Source organism: Elgaria multicarinata, chromosome 2 (assembly GCF_023053635.1).
Source record: "Elgaria multicarinata webbii isolate HBS135686 ecotype San Diego chromosome 2, rElgMul1.1.pri, whole genome shotgun sequence".
NCBI lineage: Eukaryota > Metazoa > Chordata > Lepidosauria > Squamata > Anguidae > Elgaria > Elgaria multicarinata.
Genome location: NC_086172.1, coordinates 160,149,188 through 160,162,233, shown reverse-complemented (window position 1 = coordinate 160,162,233; position 13,046 = coordinate 160,149,188). Strand labels below are relative to the sequence as shown.

Genomic DNA, 13,046 nt, shown 5'->3' with positions numbered 1-13,046 from the left:
CACCTGCCAAGGGGGATACCCCACCAGGGGGGATAACTGACTAGCTTCCTGGAGTTGCTCCTCCTCTTCACCAATTTAACCTCTTGTTCACCTGCTTCTTGGGCCACAGCTAGACCTAAGGTTTATCCTGGGATCATCCAGGGTTCGCCCCTGCCTGAACACTGGATCCCCTGTGTGTCACCTAGATGAACAGGTTTGACCCCTGGATGATCCAGGGATAAACCTTAAGTCTAGCTATGGCCAAAGTCTGATCTGGACAATGGTGGTGGTGAGAAGGAGGAACAACAGATGCCACTGCCTCCTTGCTCACTGGCTCTTTGCTTGTTAAGCAAGTAAGTGGTAGCAATGATGAGATAGGAGATGAGGAGCAATAGCAGCTGGTGACAATGGCGGTGAGAAGGTAGTCTTACTGAGGGCCCATTGAGGCTGTCTTGCCAAAGGGCCTTCAGAAACCTGGAGCCAGCACTGATACAAATGATTTCATAGTTCGCTGACACACACAGAAAAATGTCTCATTCTGTTCTATGTCATCCAAAACTTTGGTTTCATACAGTAGGGAATAGGAAAAAACACCAGAATCCATGACTTCTTAAATCACGGCCCAATCAACAATATGATTGCAAATTTCTGTTCCATTTTAAGGTCTTATACTTCCACCCTTGCATAACTAGGGTCTTTTCAAATTCCCATTTCTAGATAGCACAGCTTTCTTTCTCCCACTGATGAGGCACTGAAAAATTAAATCAGTTTCCTCCGCTATCAATGAAGTCGATTATGACATTTCTGTGAATAACATGCACTTGACTTGTAGGGCTTTGAAAACAACTAAAACAAAGTTGCACTTCCCATTTTTAAATAAATTTAGACCAGAGCTGGATGCTTACTTGCCTCTGGAGAGCAAGAGAATAAGATGGCCTCCTTGTAAGGTGGAAGGAGGCATTTATATACAAATCCATTTTGAAAATTCCAGTCCAGGGGGAAGATTAGATACTAAAACCTCACTGCAAAAGAAACGAAAGATAAGCAACAGATTCACCAGTCAGCAAATGACAGAGCCCTTGCTGAAAAAGAAATGCTTTCCCTTTGTGTGCATTGCAACTCACACTGGCCATTTGCATTAAATCCACATTTAGTTGGTTATGCTGAAACTTAGATGTTTCATCCCCACATTATTAACAAAGAACACCAAAGGTTAGGGTTTTGGTTTTTTTGCCCACCTTTTCTAAAACTCGGTGTTAGGTTAACAAACAGCATCTACCTACATATATTTATAAAGATATACATTTTTATATAGGTATGTGCGCATATATATCTCTATATCTACATACACACACACATCCATGTTCATGAGTGATGGTGAAGCCCAGGACGTCCACCTGTCTTCTCAGAATGTGAAGGCATACACAACGCCGACAACTACAATGTTCCCAATGGTGGCTATAATTGCAATCCATAACAAAATGGTGTCATTTGACGAACGGGATGCCTCTTCTGGTTGGCTCGGCATCGAAGTGGCTGCGTGGACATTGGCGGACGAATTAAACAAGGAGCATTCTGTGCTAAAGTCCTCATTGGGTGAGTCCATAAAGGCTCCTCCCATAACTGGAAGCTGTGGAAGAAGAATTTAGAACATTAGGTAAAGTCCAGGAGGTAGAGGTCCATAGAGAGATAGACATAGACACGCATCATATGCAACAAACTAGCCAAGCTCCACAGAATGGGTTTTGCTCCCACTTTATATTGGCATTTCTTTTTCAGAGGATATGAAACGTTCATGTGCTCCTGTTTCAGTTTTTTAGCACTGAAATACAGCTTGAACAGTTGGGAAGCACATTGCACAGAGTTTAGCAGAATCTGCCTCTTCAGGAATTGTGCCACCTATACTGACTTCTGGTTTTCCAGCAAGACCAATGTAATATTGGGAAGAGCTCCCACGGGTGGCTTATAGGACCCAAATCAGCTTTTCAGAAGCCTGACAAATATGACACCTGTGTAAACATGCCCTAACCATTTATTTATATCCCACACTTTGTCACACTTGCCTATACCCGCAGGCCTCCACTAATAATTAACTGGTCCCTAAATGACATAAGTGTATGGGACAGATGAATCTCTACTGGAAAAGGTTTCTACAGCTGGGGTTCCACCACCAAAAAGGCCCTTCCACATGTGGTAGTCCCACAGAGCCACATTCCAATGAATCACTTTAATTATTCATAACTATGAATAATAGTTATGAATAGTTATAGTGGTTCTGCACTATTTTTGTCACATTTATCAGACTGGCTGTATTTAGGCATCACATTGCTGATTCTCCAAAACATAGAATGGTGTGTCATGGGCTTACAACTGAGGTGTTGAACCTTGGGCCCAAGGGCCAAAGCCTGCAATTCCTGGGACCCCAATTCAGCCAGTGTTCCCCAGATGGCTACATCCCCTTCCTGACATCATCAGGTGGTTCTTACCTTATGTGCTCTCCCCTCCCTTCTTTTTCACGGATGCACACTTCCTTGCAGGCCACAGTCTGCTAGGACACCTGAATCAGGCAAACTCTGGCTAGTGTAAACCAGAAATTGCCTCTAAACCAGGATGTGAAACCATGATTTTAAGTGGGTTTGTAAACCTTAATTTGTAGCGCATTCTTGGGTAACACTACCAATAATTTGCTTAAACAAGGTACCATGGCAAACTATGATTATGAAACGGAAAGGAGAAGGGAGCGTATTCACAATTTCCCAGACCATAGTTTGGAGCAATTGTTACTTTTGGCCATCTACATATTCATGGTCCTTGTAACTATAATAACTATATTAATTCAGCAATTGCAGACATTGTCACAAAGGCTGTTTCTACATCTGCATTTCCCCCCCCCCCGGGATCGTCCTGGAATCATCCCTGTGCATCCAAATGACATACAGGGGATCCCAGGAGCAGGCAGGGATGACCCCTCCATTTTCCTGGGATAATCCTTAGGTATAGAAAGGGCGCTAGTCTTGATTCATTGACTAATCCAAGTAAGCGGGGGAGGGAATCAAAATGGTTAAGGTACTTCCATAAAAAGATAAAAAGCTGAAATTTAAAATACAAGTAGAACAAAACATTCCAATTACTATACAGAGTCTGAAAAAAGGATCTCTTGACCTTCAGGGCATGAAACCTATCTAAGAACAGCCAGCAACATCTGAGCACCAGGAATGAAGAAGTGCTTATTTTATTTATTTATAAATAACACACAAACAAACCCTGGTTTGACTGACAGGCGAGATGGATTTCCAGTATCAGCCAGGAAGGTATGTAATATACCTGCAAAATGCAAACTAATATACCTGCAAAATGCAAACTGAACTTGATTGTGTTTGAGAAAGTGGGAGCTGCAACAAAATGTTGCAGTGTGGACAGTAGAAGGCTTGTGCTTTGCACCTTGGATAGCTCCTTTTGAGTTCTGACTGGCTCTGACTAAAACCTTAAACAGATTTACTGCCTCACTGACATTGGAGCCAACAGCCTCCACTTAGGGCTCATCTACACCAGCAGGATATTGCACTATGAAAGTGGTATGTAAAAGGAAGGAGCCACACTACTGCTTTATAGTGGCACTGACAACTGTTGGGGCCCATGACACATCTGCACCAAGCAGGATATAACTCTATGAAAGAGGTATATGGTATGTGTCAATGGGCCCCAACAGTTGTCAGTGCGCTTCAGTACCACCATAAAGCAGTAGTGTGGCTCCTGCCTTTTATAAACCGCTTTCATACCACTTTCATAGTGGAATATCCTGCTTGGTGTAGATCATAGAATCATAGAATAGTAGAGTTGGAAGGGGCCTAAAAGGCCATCGAGTCCAACCCCCTGCTCAATGCAGGAATCCACCCTACAGCATACTTGACAGATGGTTGTCCAGCTGCCTCTTGAATGCCTCTAGTGTGGGAGAGCCCACAACCTCCCTAGGTAACTGATTCCATTGTCACACTGCTCTAACAGTCAGGAAGTTTTTCCTGATGTCCAGCCGGAATCTGGCTTCCTGTAACTTGAGCCCGTTATTCCATGTCCTGCACTCTGGGAGGATCAAGAAGAGATCCTGGCCCTCCTCCGTGTGACAACCTTTTAAGTATTTTTAGAGTGCTATCATGTCTCCCCTCAATTTTCTCTTCTCCAGGCTAAACATGCCCAGTTCTCTCAGTCTCTCTTCATAGGGCTTTGTTTCCAGACCTCTGATCATCCTGGTTGCCCTCCTCTGAACACGCTCCAGCTTGTCTGCATCCTTCTTGAAATGTGGTGCCCAGAACTGGATGTAATACTCTAGTGTGGAATGCTCCTGTTCAGATGTCTAGCCAGCCAGTCATGCACTCTATCAAGATATTCCATTCCTTTTTCCCACCCCTTGCCAGTTTCCCATTTTTCCAACAGTCAATCAGTATTCCACAGTCATTAAGCATGTACAGTCTACACTGGGCTGTTTTGGGGTCCTCTGAGAATTCCCCCCCCCTACATATTTTTTGTACCTTGGGGTTTGCCTGAGCCTGCTGATACCTTCCTCCTGTGGGTAGACGTTGCCATTGTGGCTACATAATGTAAGGACCCGAAGAGAGAATGAGTTTAATATTAGTAGGAAGATTGGATCTGCAACAAAATGTTGTGGCACAATGTGCATACATTCCGAATACTCCATTTGATTTCCCTTCTTTCCAGTTTTCCATTCCCCCATCCCCAACAGTCATCCAGCATTCAGAGTCTAGTGAGCCTGCTCAGTCTAATTGTCTTGTTTTGTTGTCCCCCCTGCAAATATTCTTGTTTTGCATTTCTACAAACCTTAGGATGTTGCTTAATCTTCTGAGGCCTTCTCCTTTTGGTTACCTAAGCATCGGCGCTCACACTTGAACATTAGAAATAGAAACAATAACTTTATTTGAAACTATTGTTTCGCTTCTCTTTGGGAAATGGAAGCTATAAGTCATATCTAATTAAAGCATAGTTGAGGAACAGAGTTGTGTGGATAATTTGATACCAGGGAGGACACTCGTTTAACTGTTTACGATAATAGCTATTCAAAGGCACAGAACCAGCAAGTTGATGAGAAAATACAGACACTCCGAAGGAATAACTGCTTGTGGTCTGAAATGTGGGGGCAGAATGAAGGGCCTTTGCTAGACCTACCTGTTATTGAGTGACGGAGGGGTGAAGATCTCGTGATATTTTTATTGCGAGATCCCCCCTCTGTTTACATGCGGCATGCGACGACCTGAGGGAGAGGCATTGCGCCCATCATTTTTTTTCTTAAAGGGGAAGATGCGCTCATGCGCAAAAGGTAAGGGTTTATTTTTTTTTAAAAAAAAATCCCTGCTCCGCCCCACCCCCGATGGGTGCAGTGCTCCTGAGGAGCTCTGCGCCCCTTGTGCTGGTCCTGGCTCCTCACGAGTAACTGCAAAGAACTGGGACGAACTGTCATGCCTGGCCACACATTCTACGGTCTTGGGTTCAGCCTGGGACCGCGGAAAAACTGGGCTCAAAGGGTAGGGCGAGATCCCGGGGCAAGGGAGGGATCATCACTCCCTGATCCCAGGATCCCCTGTGCATCATGTGAACGCACAGGGACTATCCCGGGGATCGCCCCGGGATTTCGCCCCATCTAGCTATGGCCCAGAAGTTAGAAGCAGGAAGGAGAAGAGTGGGCTGGCAGTCATTTGGGTTTTTGGAAGGCCCAATGTTTCTTTCTTAGCTCCTGGCTATTGACACTGCCCTTCCTTTAGTGTGTAAATAAATAAGAGGCTGAGGTGAGTTCAAGGGTCATTATTTCAGAATGTCCACTGAGTAAACAGGCTTCGTGTAAGACAAACATTGGTTTCAGAATTTTAGGCCTCTGACTCAATATACTTAGTGTCAAAATGGAGGAGGAAAAAAGGACCCAACCAGATGGAAATTATTCAAGCGAATGCCTGGTTCAGAGTATTAAAGTGTCTTCTTGCTTCTAGGCATGAAACCAGTATTTTAGAAGGAATTTTAAAAGAGTCTTCCAATTCATCTTGTCCTTCTGAGGAATTTAAACTCTGCTTCAGAGCTCACTTGGAGTCAGGCACAATTTCTGCCTTGAAAGTGAATGGGTGGGCTTGAAGTTCCAAAGAGATAACTTCTGATACCACTGTCCCACACACACCGCACAGCCCATCTAATTCATTTAAGGCAGGGGTAGGAAAGCTCAGCCCCAGGGAGTGCGAGCAGCAAATCCAGATGACCTGGGGTCCCAGTCTGACCGTCCGGAATTCCCAATATGACCACACCACTTTCCCCTGCTCAGCCTTGAGGCTCACTGGGTTGCCATAGGCAACCTGAGGCCTACAAGCCAAATCCAGCCTGCTTGGAATTCCAATCTTACCCTCCGGGGTTTACCCAGGTGGACATGCTGCTGGTCGTTTGGTCATTCCCTGGCTTTTGTGGGGTTTTCCCGATTGTAAAATGTTGAAATGTCTCTTCTATGGCTAGTTATGGACAGTAAGAGCTTTACGCTAAAATATGCTAGCATTTTTGTCCCCATTGCTAATGCTCCTGTCTAGAGCACTCCATTTCATCCTCCTTCCCACCTAATTCCCCACCTTCACCCCAATAGTTAATCTGCTTTTGTGGCCATTGAGTGTATGTGTTCGGTCCTCATTTGACTGTTTTTAGAATCCCTTAGAGGTTTCTTCCCCCAAAGAGTTTTTGTATTTCTGGTATATATTTTTCTAGTCCTTATGCATGGATGGTACTGTTTTGGTACCCTAAGTACAGCACTCATCTCTGAACATGGAAAATGTGACCCTGAGCTGGCAGGATACAAATATTACAGAACTAGAATATTGTGGACTCTTCTGTGGTATTCTGTGTCTTAGGCCTTAGCTAGACCTAAGGATTATCCCAGGCAAATGGAAGGGTCGTCCCTGCCTGCTCCCGGGATCCCCTGTGTGTCATTTGGATGCAGAGGGATGATCCCGGGATATAGGCCTATATGGTCTAGCTATGGCCATAGAGAACTGAGAGCGGTGGAAGACTGGAACAGAAACTTTCAATTGAGCAACTTAGAAAATCCCAAATTCACTTCCTCTTAGAGAAGATCCTTAAGCATTGTAAATTGGGAAAAATACTCTTCTTTTTTGTCCATGTGAATCAATGTTACAGAAATTTCTAAAGTCTAGTGGATGGGAGCCTTTATTGCTGGAGAAAACACCACCAATAGCTCTAAGTCCAGATAACCAAACAGCCATGGGGCCTATTGGGTTTCTGAAGTGTCTCTACTAGGAAACCTTGGGAGAAGATTATTCTTATAATTGGGCAATGTGCTATTTGCAGCAAAGTCCTACAAGACATCATCTTTCCATTTAAATTGTAGTCTGCAAGTCTTACTTTCCCCAGGGTTGGTAAGAAATCTTAAGAGATCAGTGTCAAGCCCTTTACAAGACTTAAAACTAAACAAAACACACACTTCAGAGCTTTTTTTGTGGGGGGGATTTTAAACTATATTTTCGATACACTGAGAAGATCTCCAGATTTTGGGAACAAATGAAACTATGGGTAGAATCCAATGTAAGTTTATTTAGAGTAGGCCAAATGAAATGAATAGAAGTTGTTCATTCTAACAAGGTCCCATTCATTTCAACGGGTCTAAGTAGGGCTTATGTTGGATTTTACCCTATACCTCTGCAAATTGATGTTCTGTGTGGCACAACCTTCCCCAACCTTCTGGCTGTTGGACTGTAGATCCCATTCATCCCAGTCAGCCATTGGCCATGCTAGCTATGGATGATGGGAGTTGTAGTCCAATACATCCATTGGGCACCACATTGGAGAAGGCTGAAATCTGAATGAAGTGGTTCACAAAGAATCTTTAGGTTCCCAGTTCTAAAATAAGTCAACAACATCTCTCATTAACATCAATTAGCAGGAGATTAACCAAATCCTGACTACATAAGGGAAGGAACAAAGCTCAGTGGCAGAATACATGCTTTGCATGTTGAGGATCCCAGGTTCAATCTCGGGATGTACTGTTTTTTTATACCAGAATTAATCCAATTTGCACCTCCCAATATTGACTGCAATGTCCAGTTAAATTCCATACATTTCTGAGTTTGTGATGGGATCCGTGGAATAACAACAACAAAATGAGTTAGAAAAATGTATACTTTTTGGGGGGAAAAACCATGGAAAAATGTGTACATTTGAGGAGTACTTTGGAAACTGCACACAAACACACCTTAATCAATGGGATGTTAGTGGCACTTGAGGAAAGGGAACATCGAAAACCCCTTAATCCATTGTTTCCATCTGATTTACCACAGTACAAAGTGTGTTTAGCTAGATTTTACTGAAGAGGACTGTACTAGAGATATTCACTGATAGTCCTCTTAAACTATAACACAAAAGTGATTTGTTCTCCATAAACAATTAAAAGAACAAGAATTAGCTCTCCATAAACAATAATCAAACAGTTAAGGAAGTTAAGGTCATGCGGACTCTCAAACAGTGCTCAAGCCACTGTAACAGGAAAAGCCGCCACAAAATGAATGTGCAATAATGCAGTTTTTAAAGCGTGATAAGCGCACCTGCTACGGAGAGGACCGTGCATCATCTGACTAAAAGCCTGATGTAGATTGGTCCCAGGTTCTCCAGTAAGCGTCCTCCTAAATGAACTGTGAATTACTTCTTCACCCCATTCAGGTGTTGCTCTTGTCTCCCAGGTAAGTATACATCTCCCTTGTGGTTCCCAACTTCCTTCCTCCTCAGTTCCCTTTAAATTTTATTTGTTACTTTGTCTTGGGAAGCTCTGCAAGGTCCATGGAGGCACGGAGGCAGTCCAGCTCCCATTTGGCTCACTGGTCCACACCCTCCTTCCCCCTCCCCCTGTTCGGCCATGGCCACCAATCAGGGGTCACTATTGGCTGGGACACACCTTCGACACAACACTGGAGCAAGGCGACAGACAGCAAATGCGCCTCTGCTCTTTGCTGAGAGGAAAAATTCGTGGTAAGTAGCTGAGTTTTTTGAAGTAGAACTTGAGGGGTTTGCCTCTGGATGGCTTCGCGACGGCAGCTGTGTGATATAGATGACCTGCCGCCGCTGCAGATCCATCCTGGGGCAAACCCCTTGTCAAGACATGCCCCACCACTCCCCTTCACTGCCACCCCACTTCAGGTGATGTTCATCCTGGTTGATGAAAAAAAACATGAGCAAGTGACGGCTGGTGATGTCATGGTTTGAGCCATCACTGTCCGTGGCTGCCCCCTCTTTGCCATTCTCGACAGCATGGGAAAGCAGCAATACTGTGAATGTCTCGCTGGGTGCTCAGTAAGAGGCGGCAAGCCCCACCGCTCTCTCACGGGGAGAAAATGCAAACATTTTCTCAGGTGGTCAGAGTGAGATTCATGATGGAATTTGGAGAACCTCCAAGTACTTGGGTTTTGCTGAATCATAGAACAGTAGAGCTGGAAGGGACCTATAAGGCCATCGAGTCCAACTCCCTGCTCAATGCAGGAATCCATGTTAAAGCATGCCTGACAGGTGGTTGACCAACTGCCTTTTGAAGGCCTCTAGTGTGGGAGAGCTCACAACCTCCCTAGGTCATGGCTTCCATTGTTGTACTGCTCTAACAGTCAGGAGGTTTTTCCTGATGTCTAGCTGGAAACTGGCTTCCTGTAAATTGAGCCCGTTGTTTCGTGTCCTCCACTCTAGCATCGAGAAGAGAGTATTTGAAGATGCTATCATGTCTCTCCTCTATTTTCTCTTCTCCAGGCTAAACATGTCCAGTTCTTTCATTCTCTCCCTACAGGGCTTTGTTTCCAGAACCCTGAACATCCCTTATATCTCCAGTTTAAAAAATGGAAGCAGGTTGCAAGCCATGTAAAAGACCTTTATCTGAGATCCTGGACAGCCACTGCCAGTCAGAGCAAACAAGTCCTGGCTAGAGATGGACAATAATCTGACCTGGCATGTAATACAAGGCAGCTTTCCTGCATTTCTATCCATCTCCATTTTCTACATTTCAGGATTGTTTTGCTCCATTGTGAAAATATTTGTTAACTTTTGGGGAAGATTAAGCAACTCTCATGCAGGCTGCAAGGGATTAATCCTTTCAATTTCCAACTGATCTTTGCCCAGGATAAAGCTTTGCACAGACAGATTTCACATGTTTTCGACAGCGGATCCATCCATAAATAAAAAGAAGGAATAAAAGGAAAAACAAACAAGCACAGTAAAAATGCAGGAGGCAAACAATGTAGTGGGCTGGCATTCCGATGTAGAACTCTCTCTCTCTCCATTCAAAGAAACATGGATCAGTTTGTCCAAGGTGGGATTAAACTGACCAGATATAATGATACTTTGGGAAGAATGAAAATATGGTCTTCTTGCAGAATATCAGAAGTTTTTACAAAGAGTGTAAAAGAAAAACAGCTTTATAGTCTGTCAGCCTATTCATACTAAGGGAATATGAACTAGTGGCTTCCGGAGGGAGTTCCAAGTCTGCCAAATCAATTCCTTTTAATGCAGCACTTGTCACTATACAGGCAATGTTCAGATTCAGAAATCACCAGTGTGTATGTGTATGTATGTGTGTCCATTACAGCCTTCTTAAACCTAGTACCCTCCATATGTGTTGTACTACATCTACCAGCAGCCTAAACTGGCTGGGGTTGATGGGAGTTGTAGTCCAATGCATCCGGACGGCACTAGGTTGGGGAAGGCTGACAAAGTGCAAACTTGTAACTCCATAGAATATTGTTCAAATGAGATGTTATTCTCTCTTCTGGAAGGCCTACCCAGATGAATTTTAAAAAGTCTTAAAAGATTTTAGGATTTTAATATGTATTGATTTTATTTTTTAAATCAGTTTTATGTATTTTATATTTTTGTATTCAATGTTGTTCCCCACCTCGAGCCAGAGGAAGAGGTGGGTAAGAAATAATAATAATAACTAATAATTTTATAAAAGACCTGAATGTTGTTGGCATGCTTGAACAATAATTGCATGCCATGAGCTTTTTGGGAAATGCTAATTTATGAGAAAAGAGCAATATCAGGATGGGGTACCTCTGAGCATGTCCAGAGTTTGGCCTCTCAAAGGCACACTGTTGTATCTAGTTATGATTTTAAAACCACACATGGCAGATGGGAAGAGGCACCACAAATGGATGCAGCCCATTTATGTGGGATGTTTCCTTTTATGTGGAATTGGGTTGACTGACTTTAGGAATCACAATGGCGGCCAAAGGCCAGTAAGTCTGGCCTCCCACCCAAGGCATGCTGGAGTTGTAGGTGTAAACCTAGGTTTTTTATTAAATTCTTTAAAAATTAATGTTTTTAGATTTTTTCTGACCCATGTACACGAAGACCTGTCTGGGTGAACAGCATTAAGGCAGTACCATATGTGGAAGGGGTAAACATTTCGAGACATACGTGACACACACAAACTTTCTGCTTTATAGGTAGAGACTAAAGCAAAAAACATGTCTACTCACAAAACAAATTCAGGTGTTGCAAATAATATCCATGCAGAAATGCAAACTTTTTGTTTGTTAACTTCTGCCGTCAGCCAAGGGAGCTAGGGCCACTAGGAGGTGACAGCTTCTGTTTCCTACGAACGACACTGAGTCAACGGGGAGAGCATCCATCATCCAGAGAAGCAGCAGTGCAAGGAGCTCGCTTCCCTCTCCCTGCCACAAAGAATGCTTGTCTCCAACTGACCTGGAACTACAGACATAAGGGAAAGAACAACCTAGCTCCATCCATCAGCCAAAGGAACAAGAGTCACCAATTGCGATTCAAGCAAGACACCAGCGAAGATCAGCCCGGCCCAAAGTGCATCTCAATGCCCACTTAGAATCATAGAATCATAGAATAGTAGAGTTGGAAGGGGCCTATAAGGCCATTGAGCCCAACCCCCTGCTCAATGCAGGAATCCACCTTAAAGCATTCTTGACAGATGGTTGTCCAGCTGCCTCTTGAATGCCTCTAGTGTGGGAGAACCCACAACCTCCCTAGGTAACTGGTTCCATTGTCGTACTGCTCTAACAGTCAGGAAGTTTTTCCTGATGTCCAGCTGGAATCTGGCTTCCAGTAACTTGAGCCCGTTATTCCGTTTCCTGCACTCTGGGATAATCGAGAAGAGATCCTGGCCCTCCTCTGTGTGACAACCTTTTAAGTAGGGTGACCATATGAAAAGGAGGACAGGGCCCCTGTATTTTTAACAGTTGCATAGAAAAGGGAATTTCAGCAGGTGTCATTTGTATATATGGAGAACCTGGTGAAATTCCCTCTTCATCACCACAGTTAAAGCTGCAGGTGCCCTGCCCTCTTTTAAATCTGGTCACTCTAGTATAGCTCCTGCACTTTTAACTGTTGTGTTCTCCATATATACAAATGACACCTGCTGAAATTCCCTTTTCTATGCAACTGTTAAAGATACAGGAGCCCTGTCCTCCTTTTCATATGGTCACCCTACCTTTTAAGTATTTGAAGAGTGGTATCATGTCTCCCCTCAATCTTCTCTTCTCCAGGCTAAACAGGCCCAGTTCTTTCAGTCTCTCTTCATAGGGCTTTGTTTCCAGATCCCTGATCATCCTGGTTGCCTTCCTCTGAACACGCTCCAGCTTGTCTGTGTCCTTCTTGAATTGTGGAGCCCAGAACTGGACACAATACTTATAGCTCTCCATCTTGTTCTCTGGCCTTGAAACATGGATACCCTTCTTCTTTCCTTTCTCTCCACCCCTTGGGTCGGTGTGTTCACACAACACGTTAACCCACACTCAGTGGTTGAGTGTGGGTTGTTGTTGAACAGTGGGTTAGCATGCTGTCTGAACCTAGGACGTTTTCCACAGGGTGGCTTGTTAACCATGAAGTGTGGCTTGTTAAACATCCTGAACAACCCAACAAAAAACCATGGGTTCTGAAGTGGTTTGTTTGAGAAAAATAACTGGATGGTTAATGAGGCACACTGTGGAAAATGTCCTGGGTTCAAACAACATGCTAACCCACAGTTCAACAACAACCCACACTCAACCACTGAGAGTGGGTTAGTGTGT

General features: G+C 43.9%; 1 protein-coding gene across 1 annotated transcript in view; it reads right to left on the bottom strand.

Moving 5' to 3' along the window:
• Positions 1-607: 607 nt before the first annotated feature.
• C2H14orf132 (chromosome 2 C14orf132 homolog) overlaps positions 608-13,046 on the bottom strand; it is a 59,941-nt gene continuing 47,502 nt past the window's right edge. Inside the window, exons 3-4 of the mRNA XM_063118489.1 lie at positions 1,337-1,609; positions 608-1,001 (exon numbers count right to left, since the gene is read on the bottom strand). Of these exons, the coding sequence (XP_062974559.1) occupies positions 1,385-1,609 (225 nt within the window). The 3' untranslated portion in view covers positions 608-1,001; positions 1,337-1,384. The remainder of the gene's footprint in view (positions 1,002-1,336; positions 1,610-13,046) is intronic.